This window comes from Gopherus flavomarginatus, chromosome 18 (genome assembly GCF_025201925.1).
Source record: "Gopherus flavomarginatus isolate rGopFla2 chromosome 18, rGopFla2.mat.asm, whole genome shotgun sequence".
Taxonomy (NCBI): domain Eukaryota; kingdom Metazoa; phylum Chordata; order Testudines; family Testudinidae; genus Gopherus; species Gopherus flavomarginatus.
Window position 1 is genome coordinate 3,368,436 of NC_066634.1, and position 12,775 is coordinate 3,381,210.

Genomic DNA, 12,775 nt, shown 5'->3' on the forward strand with positions numbered 1-12,775 from the left:
TGGGTCCTGGTTTTATATTGTGGGCCTCGCCCTTCGGTTTCCCACCCTTCCCCGCGCCCCCGCTGGGATCTCGCCTCTCCCCCAAATCAACATTTTCACCACAAAGCGCCCTGAGAGCGGGGCGGGAAGCGTCACCCCCCCCCAGGATCCCCCCTAGCCTGTCCCCAGCTCTGACCTTTGGGGGGTTCTGGGGCCTCTTTCACCTCCTCTTTCTTTTTCTCCTCTTTCTTCTTCTCTTTCTTTTCGGCAGCTGGTGGCAGAGACGCGGAAAAAGAAGGTCAAACGGGCTGGCTGGAGTCAACGCAAGGGGAGGCCGAATGACCTGGGCTAGCCGGGAGTCTGGCTGGATTGTCCCAACTGGCCTGGAGCCCCGGGGCTCTGCTCAAACCCGTTCCCAGCACCGGGCCCGGTGCCTGGCGCCCAAGAGTTGCGAAAGAACCGGCCGAGGAGCTCGGCTGTTAATCTTTCCCAAACCCAGGGCGATTCCACCGGGGCGGAGGTCTGCTAAGGGAGAGCCAAAAGGGGGCCGGGCTAGTCCGGTTACCCCGCCGGCAAGCCCAGAATGGCTCTTTGGGACTCTGTCAAACTATTAGTCCGGCCGGGCCGGGTTGGCTCGTAGCCGGGCCAGCTGCTGTCTTTGGCCAGGGCTGCGGCACTGGCTGGTAAAGGGATCTGTGTTCCCAGCATAAACTTTACTTTCTCCGGTGGGCGTGATCGAGATCCCAGCCTGCCCTTCGGCGAGCAGAGCTGTTTCAAGTGGTGACCCCCCCGGGGGACGGGGTGATCGGGCGCCCAGCCTGCCCCTTGGCGAGCGGAGCCGTTTCGAGCGGCGACTCCCCCCCCCCAGGGGACAGGGGTGATCTGGATCCCAGCCTGCCCCTCGGTGAGCGGAGCCGTTTCGAGCGGCGACCCCCACCCCCCCGGGGGCTCGGCTCTGGGGCCCTCGCTAGTTATTGCTTTATTAACGAGCTGGAGGTGAGGTTTGCAGAGGACGCACCGACTGGAGAGGGGGGCAGCAAAGAGGACGGGTTGGGGTTACAACCACCAGAATGGCCTTTAATTCACACAAATGCTGGTGGGGGAAGGGAGACTTGGGGGGCTCCGTGGCCTGCGGTGCAGCTCAGTTGGGAGATAGCTAAGGAGCTAAGACCTGGCTTTGGGGCGAGGCTGATGGGCTTCCCAGGACAGCGGGTGGTCTGGGGCCCTGCAAACTCCGGCTGGGGGCCCCGCAGACAGAACCAGGCTTTCCCAGGGGGCTGGCTCGGGCGGATCAGCCGGGCAGAGCTCCTGGGGGCAGCAGAGGGGGCTCCATGGCCCTGCAGGCAAAGTGGGACCCCCCAGGGGTCTGGCACTGATGATGCCACCCAGGGCTGGGCCAAAGCTGGGCTGTAGCCCTGAGCCTGTGGATGTCGGGCACAGACACACCTCTCCATCCACACCTCTATTCATCCCTCCACCCCTCTCCATCTATCCACCCTTCCATCCATCCCTCCACATCCCTCCATCCCTTCCAGCCGCACCTCTCCATCCTTCCATCCACCCCTCCATCTATCCACATCCCTCTATCCATCCCTCCAGCCAGTCCCTCCATCCACTCCTCCCTCCCTCTTTCCATCCTTCCATCCACACCCCTCCATCCATCCACCCCCTACCCATCTCTCCATCCACACCTCTCCATCCTTCCATCCACCCCTCCATCCATCCCTTCATCCCTCTATGCCTCCCTCCAGCCAGTCCCTCCATCCATCCATCCCTCCCTCCCTCTTTCCATTCCTCCATCCACACCCCTCCATCCATCCACCCCCTACCCATCTCTCCATCCACACCTCTCCATCCTTCCATCCACATCCCTCTATCCATCCCTTCATCCCTCTATGCCTCCCTCCAGCCAGTCCCTCCATCCATCCATCCATCCACCCCTCCCTCCCTCTTTCCATTCCTCCATCCATCCACCCCTCTACCCATCCCTCCATCTATCCCCATCCACCACCACCGCCCCCCAGCCCCTCTGTCTTATAACATGGTCACACCCCACACACGCTGGGACACCAGCCCCCTCCTCACTGCTGCTCCCTCCCCCACCCACCTCGTCACTGGCAGGATATGCCCCCCCCCGCGCCCCGGGGCAGCTGTCCGGCTCCCCTGCCCCGAGGTGCGAACACGTCTCCCGGGGGTGCTAATCTGAGCGACAGGGGCAGCAATTACCTGCTATGTAGGGCCAGGAGGCCGGGCGGGGGGAGCAGCACCTGGCCCCCCACAGCTCTGCCAGCCCTCCCGTGCGCTGACTCCCTCCGGCATTCCAGCTGCTCCCGATAAAGCAGAGCCTCTGACTACCTCCGCGACCCCCTAATATAGCCCTGGCCGGCCCGCTCCGAGCAGGAATAGCTGGGCCCAGCTGTCGTCCCTGGGAGCCAGCCCAGCGGGAGCTGCCACTCAGCGCTGCGGGGAGACGGGCAGCAGGCCTGGGGGGCGAGGGGAGCCCCCTGCCCCACTTCACAGCGCCCTGGGCCGCCTTCCAACCCCGCGCCACCCCAGAGGTGGCTGCATCGTTGGGGCCCTTTTTAAACAGCTCTCCCGCTGCAGAGGGGCCGCCTCTCTGGGCCGGGTATACACAGCCCCTGCCCCACCCCAGAGGGGCCACATCTCATCACTCAGTCCCTGTGTACCCAGCCCCCGTGCCCCACCCCAGAGGTGGCTGCATCTCCACTCTATCAATGCCCTGTATCCATCCATCCTTCCCTGTGAGTTTCTGGCCTTTCGCAGGACTTGACCCCCCACCCCCTGCCCTCTCCACCTTTCTCACTTCCTTCAGGTCAGACACTAGACCCGGACTCCTGGGTTCATTCCCAGCTCTGCCCCACACAGCCCGGGCAAGTCGCTTTGCCACTTCCTGGCTCAGTTTCCCCCATTTAAAAATCTTCCTCAACCGGGAGCACATCAGGGCAGGGGCTGGGTCTCCCGCCGAGTCTCCCGCTGGCTGTGACAAGGGCCCTGAACTTGGGGGTGGGGGATCGATCTGTGCAGCGCCCCACCCCCCGGGATCACAGTGGGAAGGGCTGGATCCTGGTGGGTCTCTTCTCCCCAGCGCTGGGGGGGCAGACGGGCAGCAGGATTTGATTTAGCACCCGGCACTTGGGCCCCCCCCCCAAGCGTTTGGCTTTTCCCAGCCCTGTCTCACGTTGCAGCTGGGGGGCACCGTGCCCTAGTAGGGGCAGGGAGCGAGTGGGATGCACTGAAGGGGGGGGGTGGAGGGGTTATAATTAGTCGCTGTCTTGGGACGCCCCCCTGCCCACGCCGGAGGAGTAACCGGACCCCGGCCTGGAGGAAAAGCATCAGGGCTCAGCACATCGGCGGGCGGCCCCTCAGCTCCCCCCCCCCGGTGAGGGGGGACAGGTGCTAAGCTCTGAAATCCCTCCCCCCACCATCGCCTGGTGGGGGCAGAGAAACACACACACACCCCGACCCAGTGCCTGGGCCAGAGACAGAGCCCCAGGCCCAGCCGGATACCTGGCCAGGCCGGGCCGTGGGGACAGGTAGCCACAGCCCCCTACACCCCGCCAGGCATGTGTGCGAGACACCCACCCCAATACACACACACACACACTGCCAGGCATGTCTGAGGGACACGCACCCCTCCACACACACACACTGCCAGGCACGTGTGAGGGACACGCACCCCTCCACACACACACACACACACACACACACACACACTGCCAGGCACGTGTGAGGGACACGCACCCCTCCACACACACACACACAGACTGCCAGACATGTGTGAGGGACACGCGCCCCCCCCCCACACACACACACTCCTCCAGGCTCGGCACACACGGCCCTGTGTGATGGACACACACACACACATCCCACTATCCCCAGCCCCAGCGCAGGGCACACAGACAACACAGCCCAGCCTGCCCCCCCAGCTGTTTGGCTACCCCCAACACACCAGCTGTTCGGCACAGAGCCCTCCCAGGCTGTGAGAGCCCCCCCCAACAGAGACACTGACACCCCAACACAAACCCTCTGAGCTAAGCCCACCCCAACAGTCCAGCCTGGGGGGGCAATGTCCCCGATACCCCCCAGTGGGGTGTGGAGGGGTCTCTGGGTACCTCGTGCCCCCGCCCCGATGAGGGCAGCTCTGGGGACACAGACAAAGTGGAGCATTTCGGGGGGGGGTGCAGGAATTCACGCAGCAGCCTGCCCCCCCGGCTCCCCACAGCGCTCCCCCCCCACCTTCCACCCGCTGGGCGAGGCCGGGGCTGAAGCAGCTGGCAGCCCCTCCCCCACAACCAGCGTGCTCCCCCTATCTCCTCCTGGCTGCACCCCCAAAACTTGAGCTGCCAAGGGGGGTCCCTGTCCTGTCACACACACCCCCAGCCCTGGCACCATCCCCCTCAGAGTCTGGAGACAGGCTACCCTAATGGGGTGTCAACCCCCACATCCTGTGTATTCAGGGTCAGTGCCCCCAACACCCCGCTGTGTGGGTTGTGGGGGGCACACGGGCAGCTTACCGGCTTGCTTAGGCTCAGGCATGGCTGCAGCCCTGTCTGCGTGGCCCGGGTGACGCCGTCTCCCCAGGGAGCGCCCGGCCAGGGGCCTTTAAAGCAGGGGGGGCCCCTCTGGGATGGGGGGGGCAGCCAAGGAGCTGTCACCTGACCCCAGGCCCCCGGCCAAATTCCTGATCCCTGCCATCAACTGCTTTAAATCCAGGCTTGGCCTTGGGAGAAACAGCCGGGTAGGGGGATGGAGCCTGGGGGCGGCAGGGACGTGGGGTGATCGGGGGGGGGCAGGACTAGAACACGCCAGATACACCCCCACCTCCAAGTCACCATGCTAGGGGGGAGGGAATGGGGTCCAGGGTCTGTCCCCACTGGGGGGCGCCAGCTCCCACCTGGGCCCCAGGGCAGGGACTGGCTGGCTCAAGGGGGCAGGGAATGGGGCAGGGGCGTGTCCCCTCTAGGGGGCGCCGGCTCCTACCCGGCCCCAGGTTGCAGTACCCAGGGGGGCGGGCTGGGGTCCGACCATCCCCTGGGCGCCCCCCTCCCCGCTCCAGGCGCTGAAGCCCGTGAAACCCGAGCCGAGCGCCACGTCCCTTCATCCGTCAGCGCCGGGATCAAGGGCCCAGGCCAGGCCCGCGAGCTGGTAATTCCAAGGCACCTCGGCCATCTGCTGCCTAATCCCCGGGCTGGGGGCCAGGATACGCCGCATGCCGCAGGGCGGGGGGGGTCCTTGTGTACCCAGCCCCCGCGCCCCACCCCAGAGCCAGCCGCGGCTCAGCACCGGGCAAGGGTCCCCATACACCCAGTCCCCGTGCCCCACCCCAGAGCCAGCCGCATCCCAGCACCGGGCAAGGGGTCCCTGTACACCCAGCCCCTGCACCCCACCCCAGAGCCAGCCGCATCCTAGCACCGGGCAAGGGGTCCCCGTACACCCAGCCCCCACACCCCGCCCCAGAGCCAGCCGCACCCCAGCGCCAGGTGAGGAGTTCCCCATACTCAGCCTCCGCGCCCCACCCCAGAGCCAGCCGCATCCCAGCGCCAGGCGAGGGGTCCCCCATACCCAGCCCCCGCGCCCCACCCCAGAGCGAGCCACGGCTCAGCACCGGGCAAGGGGTCCCCGTACACCCAGCCCCCAAACCCCACCCCAGAGCTAGCCGCACCCCAGTGCCAGGCGAGGGGTCCCCCATACCCAGTCCCCGCGCCCCGCCCCAGAGCGAGCCACGGCTCAGTACCGGGCAAGTGGTCCCTGTACACTCAGCCCCTGCGCCCCACCCCAGAGCGGCCATGTCTCAGCACTCGCCCAGGGGTCCCTTCCCCATCCCAGGGATTCAGATGAGCCCCCCTGGGTGCGGGAGGGAATGGGGGGTGGTGTCCACCAAGGGCTGGACCGCCCCCTGTGGACCGACAGGAGATGGGGCGGGCACTAGTCAGTCCCTGCTGGGGATCAGACCTTGGAGGTCTCCTGCAGCTTAGGGCCGTGGGTGGGGGCGGGGGGGTGCTCCAGGTCAGGGTCCCTGGGAGGGGGGGGCAGAGCATCACAGCAGGATCCTCACTCCTTGGGGAGCTGGGGGCTCCGCTGGGAGGGGCAAGAAGGGACCCCAGAGCTTCCCCACGCCCTCCCTGTGGGGGTCCAGGAGCAAGGCTGTTAATCCTGCCACCATATGCACCCAGCCCAGCCCCACAGGGAACAGCAACCGTCTTTTCCTTTCCCAGCCATGCCCCAGCGGTCGTGTCCCCCAGACCCCACTCCCCTCCCAGAGCCGGGGAGAGAACCCAGGAGTCCTGGCTCCGAGCCCCCACCTTCTCGAACACACTAACCCCCCCTTCCCCACCTAGGAATTCTAAATATACAATTGCAGGAGAACAAGTCTATTTTTCACAAGATTTTATTAGGAATTTACAAAATTATACAGACTCGATTGCTTAAAATAAAAAAAAAGACCTGATTTTATACAAACTCTGAGGTGCCCGTGCGGAATATTAAATATACACCCGACTCTCTGTATTCACCCCCCCAGGGGCCGAATCCCCGCAGAGAGAATTTAAAATGAGCTCTGGCCAGAGACAGGGAGAGAACCCAGGAGTCCTGCCTCCCAGCCCCCACGCTAATCCATTAGGCCCCACTCCCCTCCCAGAGCCAGGGAGAGAACCCAGGTGTCCTGGATCCCAGCCCCCCCTGCTCTAACCACTAGCCCCCACTCCCCTCCCGGAGCCGGAGATGGAACCCAGGTGTCCTGGCTCCTGGGGAGAGCTCTGTGGGGCAGCTTTGGGGGTGGGGGGGCGGTCCGTTCCCAGCGCCCCCCCCAGGGCAGCTCAGTGCACTGTCCAGTCCCGCCGCCCGGGGCCCTACGAGGGGGTGTTGGTGCCCGGCTGCCCCAGCAGGGCCTGGCCGAACTGGTAGGTTAACTTTTTCTTGACCTTGCGGATCTCGCCCGTCTTGCCGTAGTTGCGCAGGGCCCGGGCCATCTTCTGGTAGGTCATGGCCTTGCGGTTCCCCTTCTGCTGCCCCCAGCGATGGGCCAGCAGCTCCTTGTGCTTGGAGGAGAACTGGAAGACGCCGGCCTCGCGCTCCACCCACCACACGCACTCCCGCATGGCGCCGCGCCGCAGCAGGTCCAGCAGGAACTGGTAGAGCCGCAGCTTCCGCCGGGAGCCTGCGGGGGCCACGGCGTCAAGGAGGGGCTGGGGTGGGGCCGCGGCCACGGGGGGCAGGGGGACGTGCCCACAGGTGGGGGAGCGGGGGGACGTGCCCACAGGCGGGGGGACGGGACGGGGACATGCCCACAGGCGGGGGGACAGGGGGACATGCCCACAGGCGGGGGGACGGGACGGGGACGTGCCCACAGGATGGGAAGTGGGGGGACGTGCCCACAGGCGGGGGGACGGGACGGGGACGTGCCCACAGGCGGGGGGGACGGGACGGGGACGTGCCCACAGACTGGGGGGCGGGACGGGGACGTGCCCACAGGCGGGGGGGCGGGACGGAGATGTGCCCACAGGCGGGGGGACGGGACGGGGATGTGCCCACAGGCTGGGGAGCGGGGGGACGTGCCCACAGGCGGGGGGACGGGACGGGGATGTGCCCACAGGCTGGGGAGCGGGGGGACGTGCCCACAGGCGGGGGGACGGGACGGGGACGTGCCCACAGGCGGGGGGACGGGACGGGGACGTGCCCATAGGCGGGGGGACGGGGACGTGCCCACAGGATGGGGGGACGGGACGGGGACGTGCCCACAGGCGGGGGGGGACGGGACGGGGACGTGCCCACAGGCGGGGGGGGACGGGACGGGGACGTGCCCACAGGCGAGGGAGTGGGGGGATGTGCCCACAGGTGGGGGGACATGCCCACAGGAAGAGGAGCGGGGGGGGTGGGGACGTGCCCACAGGATAGGGGGACAGGATGGGGAGACATGCCCACAGGAAGGGGAGCAGGGGGGGCGGGGACGTGCCCAGGTGCTGGGGGAGGGGGACGGGACGTGCCCAAGGGCTGGGGGACCGGGACGTGCCCAAGGGCTGGGGGCAGGGGGACGGGGATGTGCCCAAGGGCTGGGGGACCGGGATGTTTCTACGGGCCAGGAGGGATGGATGGGCTCGTGTCTACATGCTGGGGGAAGTTGGTGGGGGACACATGTCTAGGGGCCAGGAGAGGTGGGACAGGAACATGCCCATGGGCTGTGGGGGGCAGACGAGTTCATGTCCATGTGCTGGAGGCGGGGGGGACGGGGTCGTGTTTATGTGCTGGAGAGGCTGGGGGGGGGGACACATGTCTAGGGGCCGGGAGAGGTGGGGCAGGGACATGCCCACGGGCTGTGGGGGGCAGACGAGGTCATGTCCACATGCTGGGGGTGGGGGGGACGGGGTCGTGTCTACAGGCTGAGGGGCTGTGTCCATGTGCTGGGTGGGATGAGGTGGGGGCGGGGAGGATGGGGTCACATCCACATATCAGGCAGGATGCGGGGCAGGGGCAGGGGGGATGGGGGTCACATACATGTACCGGGGATGATGTGGCCGGGAGGGGACAATAGGGTCACCTCTGTGTACCGGGCGGGATGTGTGTGAGGGGGGAGGGGATGATGGGGGTCATCTCCATGTACGGGGCGGGATGTGTGTGTGGACTGGAGGGCGATGATGGGGGTCACCTCCGTGTACCGGGCGGGATGTGTGTGTGTTGGGGGAGGGAGGACGATGGGGGTCACCTCTGCGTACCAGGCGGGGTGTGTGTGTGTTGGGGGGGGATGATGGGGGTCACCTCCGCGTACCGGGCGGGGTGTGTGTGCGCATGTGGGGGGATGATGGGAGTCACCTCCGCATACCAGGCGGGATCCGTGTGTGTGTGGGGGGGAATGATGGGGGTCACCTCCGCGTATCTGGCGGGGTGTGTGTGTGTTGGGGGGGGGGGGAGGATGATGGGGGTCACCTCTGCGTACCAGGCGGGGTGTGTGTGTGTTGGGGGGGGATGATGGGGGTCACCTCTGCGTACCAGGCGGGGTGTGTGTGTGTTGGGGGGGGGATGATGGAGGTCCCCTCCGCGTACCGGGCGGGATGCGTGTGTGTGGGGGGGGATGATGGGGGTCACCTCCGCGTACCAGGTGGGATGTGTGTGTGGGGGGGATGGTGGGGGTCACCTCTGTGTACCACGTGAGACATGGGGGGGTGAGCGGGGGGTCATCTCCGTGTACTGGGCAGGATGAGGGCGGAGGATGGGGGTCACCTCCGCGTACCAGGTGAGACATGGGGGGTGACAGGGTCCTGGCCATTCCCCCACGGGCCGGGAGCTGGGCACACGGGGAACCCGCCCAGCTGGCACCTACCCGCCTCGTAGCCAGGTGACCCCTCTGCCGAGAGGTTCTCGTCTGAGTCGCTGTCGGACACCTCCAGGGCCGGGCTCTCCAGGGGGAACTCCTCATCCTCGGAGACCGGGGGGCTGGCCAGGGCACCGGACGGGGGGCAGGCCCCGTAGGGGGCACAGGGCTGCAGGGAGCACGAGAAGGGGTTAATGGGTCCAGCACAGGGAACGTGCCTGGGGCAGCCCAGAGAAAACCTTCCCTGCCCCCCATCCCAGCCCCCCCTTCCCTGCCCCCAATCCCAGCCCCCCCACACACACTTCCCCCAGCCGGGACCTCTTCAATGAAGCCCTTCACATAAGGCACACAAATCTGCCACCCAGAGGACACCCCCCCCATACCCCGCTCTAATCACTAGACCCCACTCCCTTCCCACAGCCGGAGAGAGAACCCAGGAGTCCTGGCTCCCACTCCCCTGCTCTAACCATTAGACTTCACTCCTCGCCCAGAGCCAGGGAGAGAACCCAGGAGTCCTGGATCCCAGCCCCCCCGCCCCAGGCAGTGCCCGTCACCTGGGCGCCGTAATTGTCCGCTGGGAGGTGGCTCTGCCCCGGTGGTGCCCCCTCCAGGCTGTAGACGGCCTCCAGCGAGAGCTGCGGGTAGAGGCCATGTGTGTAGGAGACCTGGACGTTCTGCAGTGGGGCCAGCTGCCCCGAATCGAAGGCCTCGTAGCCAAGATCCTGGAGCTCCAGCCAGTTCACAACAGGATCTGCCAAGCAAGGGAGGTGGGGGGCAGCATGAGAAAGGGAGAGAACCCAGGGTTCCTGGCTCCAGCCCCTCCTGCTCCAACCACTAGACCCCACTCCCCTTCAGAGCTAGGGAGAGAACCCAGGATTCCTGGCTCCAGCCCCTCCTGCTCTAACCACTAGACCCCACTCCCCTCCCAGAGCTGGGGGGAGAACCCCGGAGTCCTGGCTCCCAGCCCCCCTGCTCTACCCACTAGACCCCACTCCCCTCCCAGAGCAGGGGAGACAACCCAGGCGTCCGGTGCCCAGGTGTGGGGGCTGCGGGGGGGCAGGAAGCCCAGAGAAAGGCCCTTTGTGCCCCTCGGGCCTGCGGGGCTGGAAATACGCAAATCTCCGAGCCAGGTAATTTGCATGATGCGTGGACCCGCCCCTTCCCCTCCCCTCCTGGGGGGAGCCGTGACGTCACGGGGGAATCCCTGAGGCCCTGCCCCCTCCCCGCCAGGAGGCGCTGTGACGCGCTGGGGGAAATGCGTAGCACCCCAAGGGGCAGAGTGAGCAGGTGGGAGATGGGGGGGGTCTCACCTGTGGGGCCCTCGGCGTCGATCAGGTAGTGGGGGAAGCTGGGGGTCTGTTTGCAGGAATCCAGGTCATACAAGCTGCCTTCGGGGTACTGGGGAGGGGGCACAGAGTGAGAGCAACCGACCCCCCCTCCGAGTATCAGGACCCACACCCAGCCCCAACCCCGACCCACTAGGTCCCACTCCCCTCCCAGAGCCGGGGAGAGAACCCAGGAGTCCTGGCTCTCAGCCCCCCCTGCTCTAACCACTAGACCCCACACCGCTCCCAGAACCCAGGACTCCTGGCTCTCAGCTCCCCCTGCTCTATCCACTAGGCCCCACTCCCCTCCCAGAGCCAGGGAGAGAACCCAGGACTCCTGGGTCTCAGCCCCCCCTGCTCTATCCACTAGGTCCCACTCCCATCCCAGAGCCAGGGAGAGAACCCAGGACTCCTGGCTCTCAGCTCCCCCCTGCTCTATCCACTAGGCCCCACTCCCATCCCAGAGCCAGGGAGAGAACCCAGGAGCCCTGGCTCCCAGCACGCCCTCTGCCTGGACCCCTGTCCTCTCCCACAGGCCAGACAGAACCCAGGAGTCCGGAGGGGAGGGGTTTGCACCACAGACGATGTCTAAGGGGATGGGGTAGTGGGGGGGAGGGTGTCTGGGTTTTATGTAAATGAGGGGTGAAGGGAGCTGGGGAGGGGGGGCCGAGCTGTGGGGCAGAGGAGGACAGAGACAGACAATTAGGGGGTGCAGGGGTCTTACCGTGTAGCCATAGTGGGACCCATCGAACCTGCGGGGACAGGGGGCAGGCATAGGTTAAAGTGGGGGGTGAGGGTGGCACTGAATCCAGCCCCCCCCAGCCCCATAGGGGTCCAGCCCAGCCTTCCCCCCACCCCCAGCAGATGGGAACAGCCCCGAGCCCAGCCAGGGGGCAGAGCAGCTGCTGACACTGGCCCGGGCGGGGGCAGCAGCCTGGCGGGGAGGGGGGGCAGCTGGCAGGTGGAGCCCCCCCCTTCACATGCAAATGAGTCGTCTCTGTTCCACTTTCCCCAGAGAGAGGAAATATTCAAATCCCCCCCCCCCCCGAATTTGCATGGGTGAGAGAGAGAGAGTGAAGGAGGGGCACCTGCCACTCTGCTGGGGGGGCACACGCTTTGGTGCATGGGAAAAGACCCCCCAAAAACCTTTCTGCATAGATACCCCCCAGCAGTGCCCCCCACTCTCCCTCCTCTGATTCACCCCCACACACACTTCAGCTGCAGGCCAGGGAGGGGCTGACCTGTCTTTGGGGTCAGGACACTGGGGGTGGGGGGGAGAGAGGCCAGCCCCATTGACTTGCCCTGTGGGGAGGGATGCACCCCCCTATGCCCCCTATCCCTGCCTGGCAGCTGCCCCCCACCCAGCCAGACACCTCCGTCCTGTCGGGGTGAGGGCCAGGTGGCACCCCCCAAATATCACACCCGTCCCCCCACCCTCCGGAGGGGATCCGGCGCCCCCCAGAGGGGACAGGCCCCATTCCCTGCCCCCCTGAGCCAGCCAGTCCCTGCGCTGGGGGTGGATGGGAGCTGGTGCCCCCCAGAGGGGACAGACCCTGTGCCCCATTCCCTGCCCCTCTGAGCCAGCCAGTCCCTGCCCTGGGGGTGGATGGGAGCTGGTGCCCCCCAGAGGGGACAGACCCTGTGCCCCATTCCCTGCCCCTCTGAGCCAGCCAGTCCCTGCCCTAGGGGTGGATGGGAGCTGGTGCCCCCTAGGGTGGAGACACCCCGTGCCCCGCTCTGCCCCCCCCACACACACTTACTGTGCTGATTCAAATGCGAGCATCCTCGGGGCTGGGGGTGGGGGGGATCTGTGCGCGCCTGGGGGGGGGATCAGGGCGTCTCTGCTCTGGCCAGCAGCTGCGACTCAGTTTTATTCGGCACAGAGGGGGGGGTGGCCGACGGGGGGGGGGTGAGCTCACTGTAGAAATCCCCCGGGGGCGGGGCTGAGCCTTGCACAATCAGACACTTGTGCCAGGAAAGAGACACGGACCGATGTGAGGGGGAGGGCATGGGAATGGGACCAGTTCCTCCCCCCATGGCCATGGGATGGGGGGGCAAAGCCTGGAGGGGGTCCATGCAGAGGGGCAGCCCAGTTCCCTGCTGCTGGCCCGTGCCCCCCACCCGACACCCCACAATCCTGGCCCCT

The 12,775-nt window shown here is 66.6% G+C and overlaps 2 protein-coding genes across 2 annotated transcripts in view; both read right to left on the minus strand.

The window, feature by feature from the left end:
* Window positions 1-4,611, minus strand: part of MYBPC2 (myosin binding protein C2) — a 48,160-nt gene extending 43,549 nt beyond the window's left edge. Inside the window, exons 1-2 of the mRNA XM_050928177.1 lie at window positions 4,515-4,611; window positions 176-250 (exon numbers count right to left, since the gene is read on the minus strand). Coding sequence (XP_050784134.1) covers window positions 176-250; window positions 4,515-4,536 — 97 coding nt within the window. The 5' untranslated portion in view covers window positions 4,537-4,611. The remainder of the gene's footprint in view (window positions 1-175; window positions 251-4,514) is intronic.
* A 1,759-nt stretch (window positions 4,612-6,370) lies between these two features.
* On the minus strand, window positions 6,371-12,449 carry SPIB (Spi-B transcription factor). The gene is made up of 6 exons (XM_050928194.1): window positions 12,390-12,449; window positions 11,354-11,381; window positions 10,615-10,702; window positions 9,859-10,055; window positions 9,314-9,473; window positions 6,371-7,156 (listed from the first exon to the last, which is right to left on the minus strand). Exons 1-6 carry the CDS (start codon window positions 12,410-12,412, stop codon window positions 6,849-6,851), a joined length of 804 nt encoding a protein of 267 aa, XP_050784151.1. The 5' UTR covers window positions 12,413-12,449; the 3' UTR covers window positions 6,371-6,848.
* Between the last annotated feature and the right edge of the window lie 326 nt (window positions 12,450-12,775).

Bases quoted from the DNA above. Each gene is read 5' to 3' on its own strand.
- SPIB (XM_050928194.1), bottom strand. From the start codon at position 12,412: ATGCTCGCATTTGAATCAGCACA. The intron at 10,703-11,353 runs GTAAGACCCCTG...CCCCCTCCCCAG, and splicing joins GGTCCCACTATGGCTACACG to TACCCCGAAGGCAGCTTGTA. The intron at 10,056-10,614 runs GTGAGACCCCCC...CTTGCTTGGCAG, and splicing joins CGACGCCGAGGGCCCCACAG to ATCCTGTTGTGAACTGGCTG.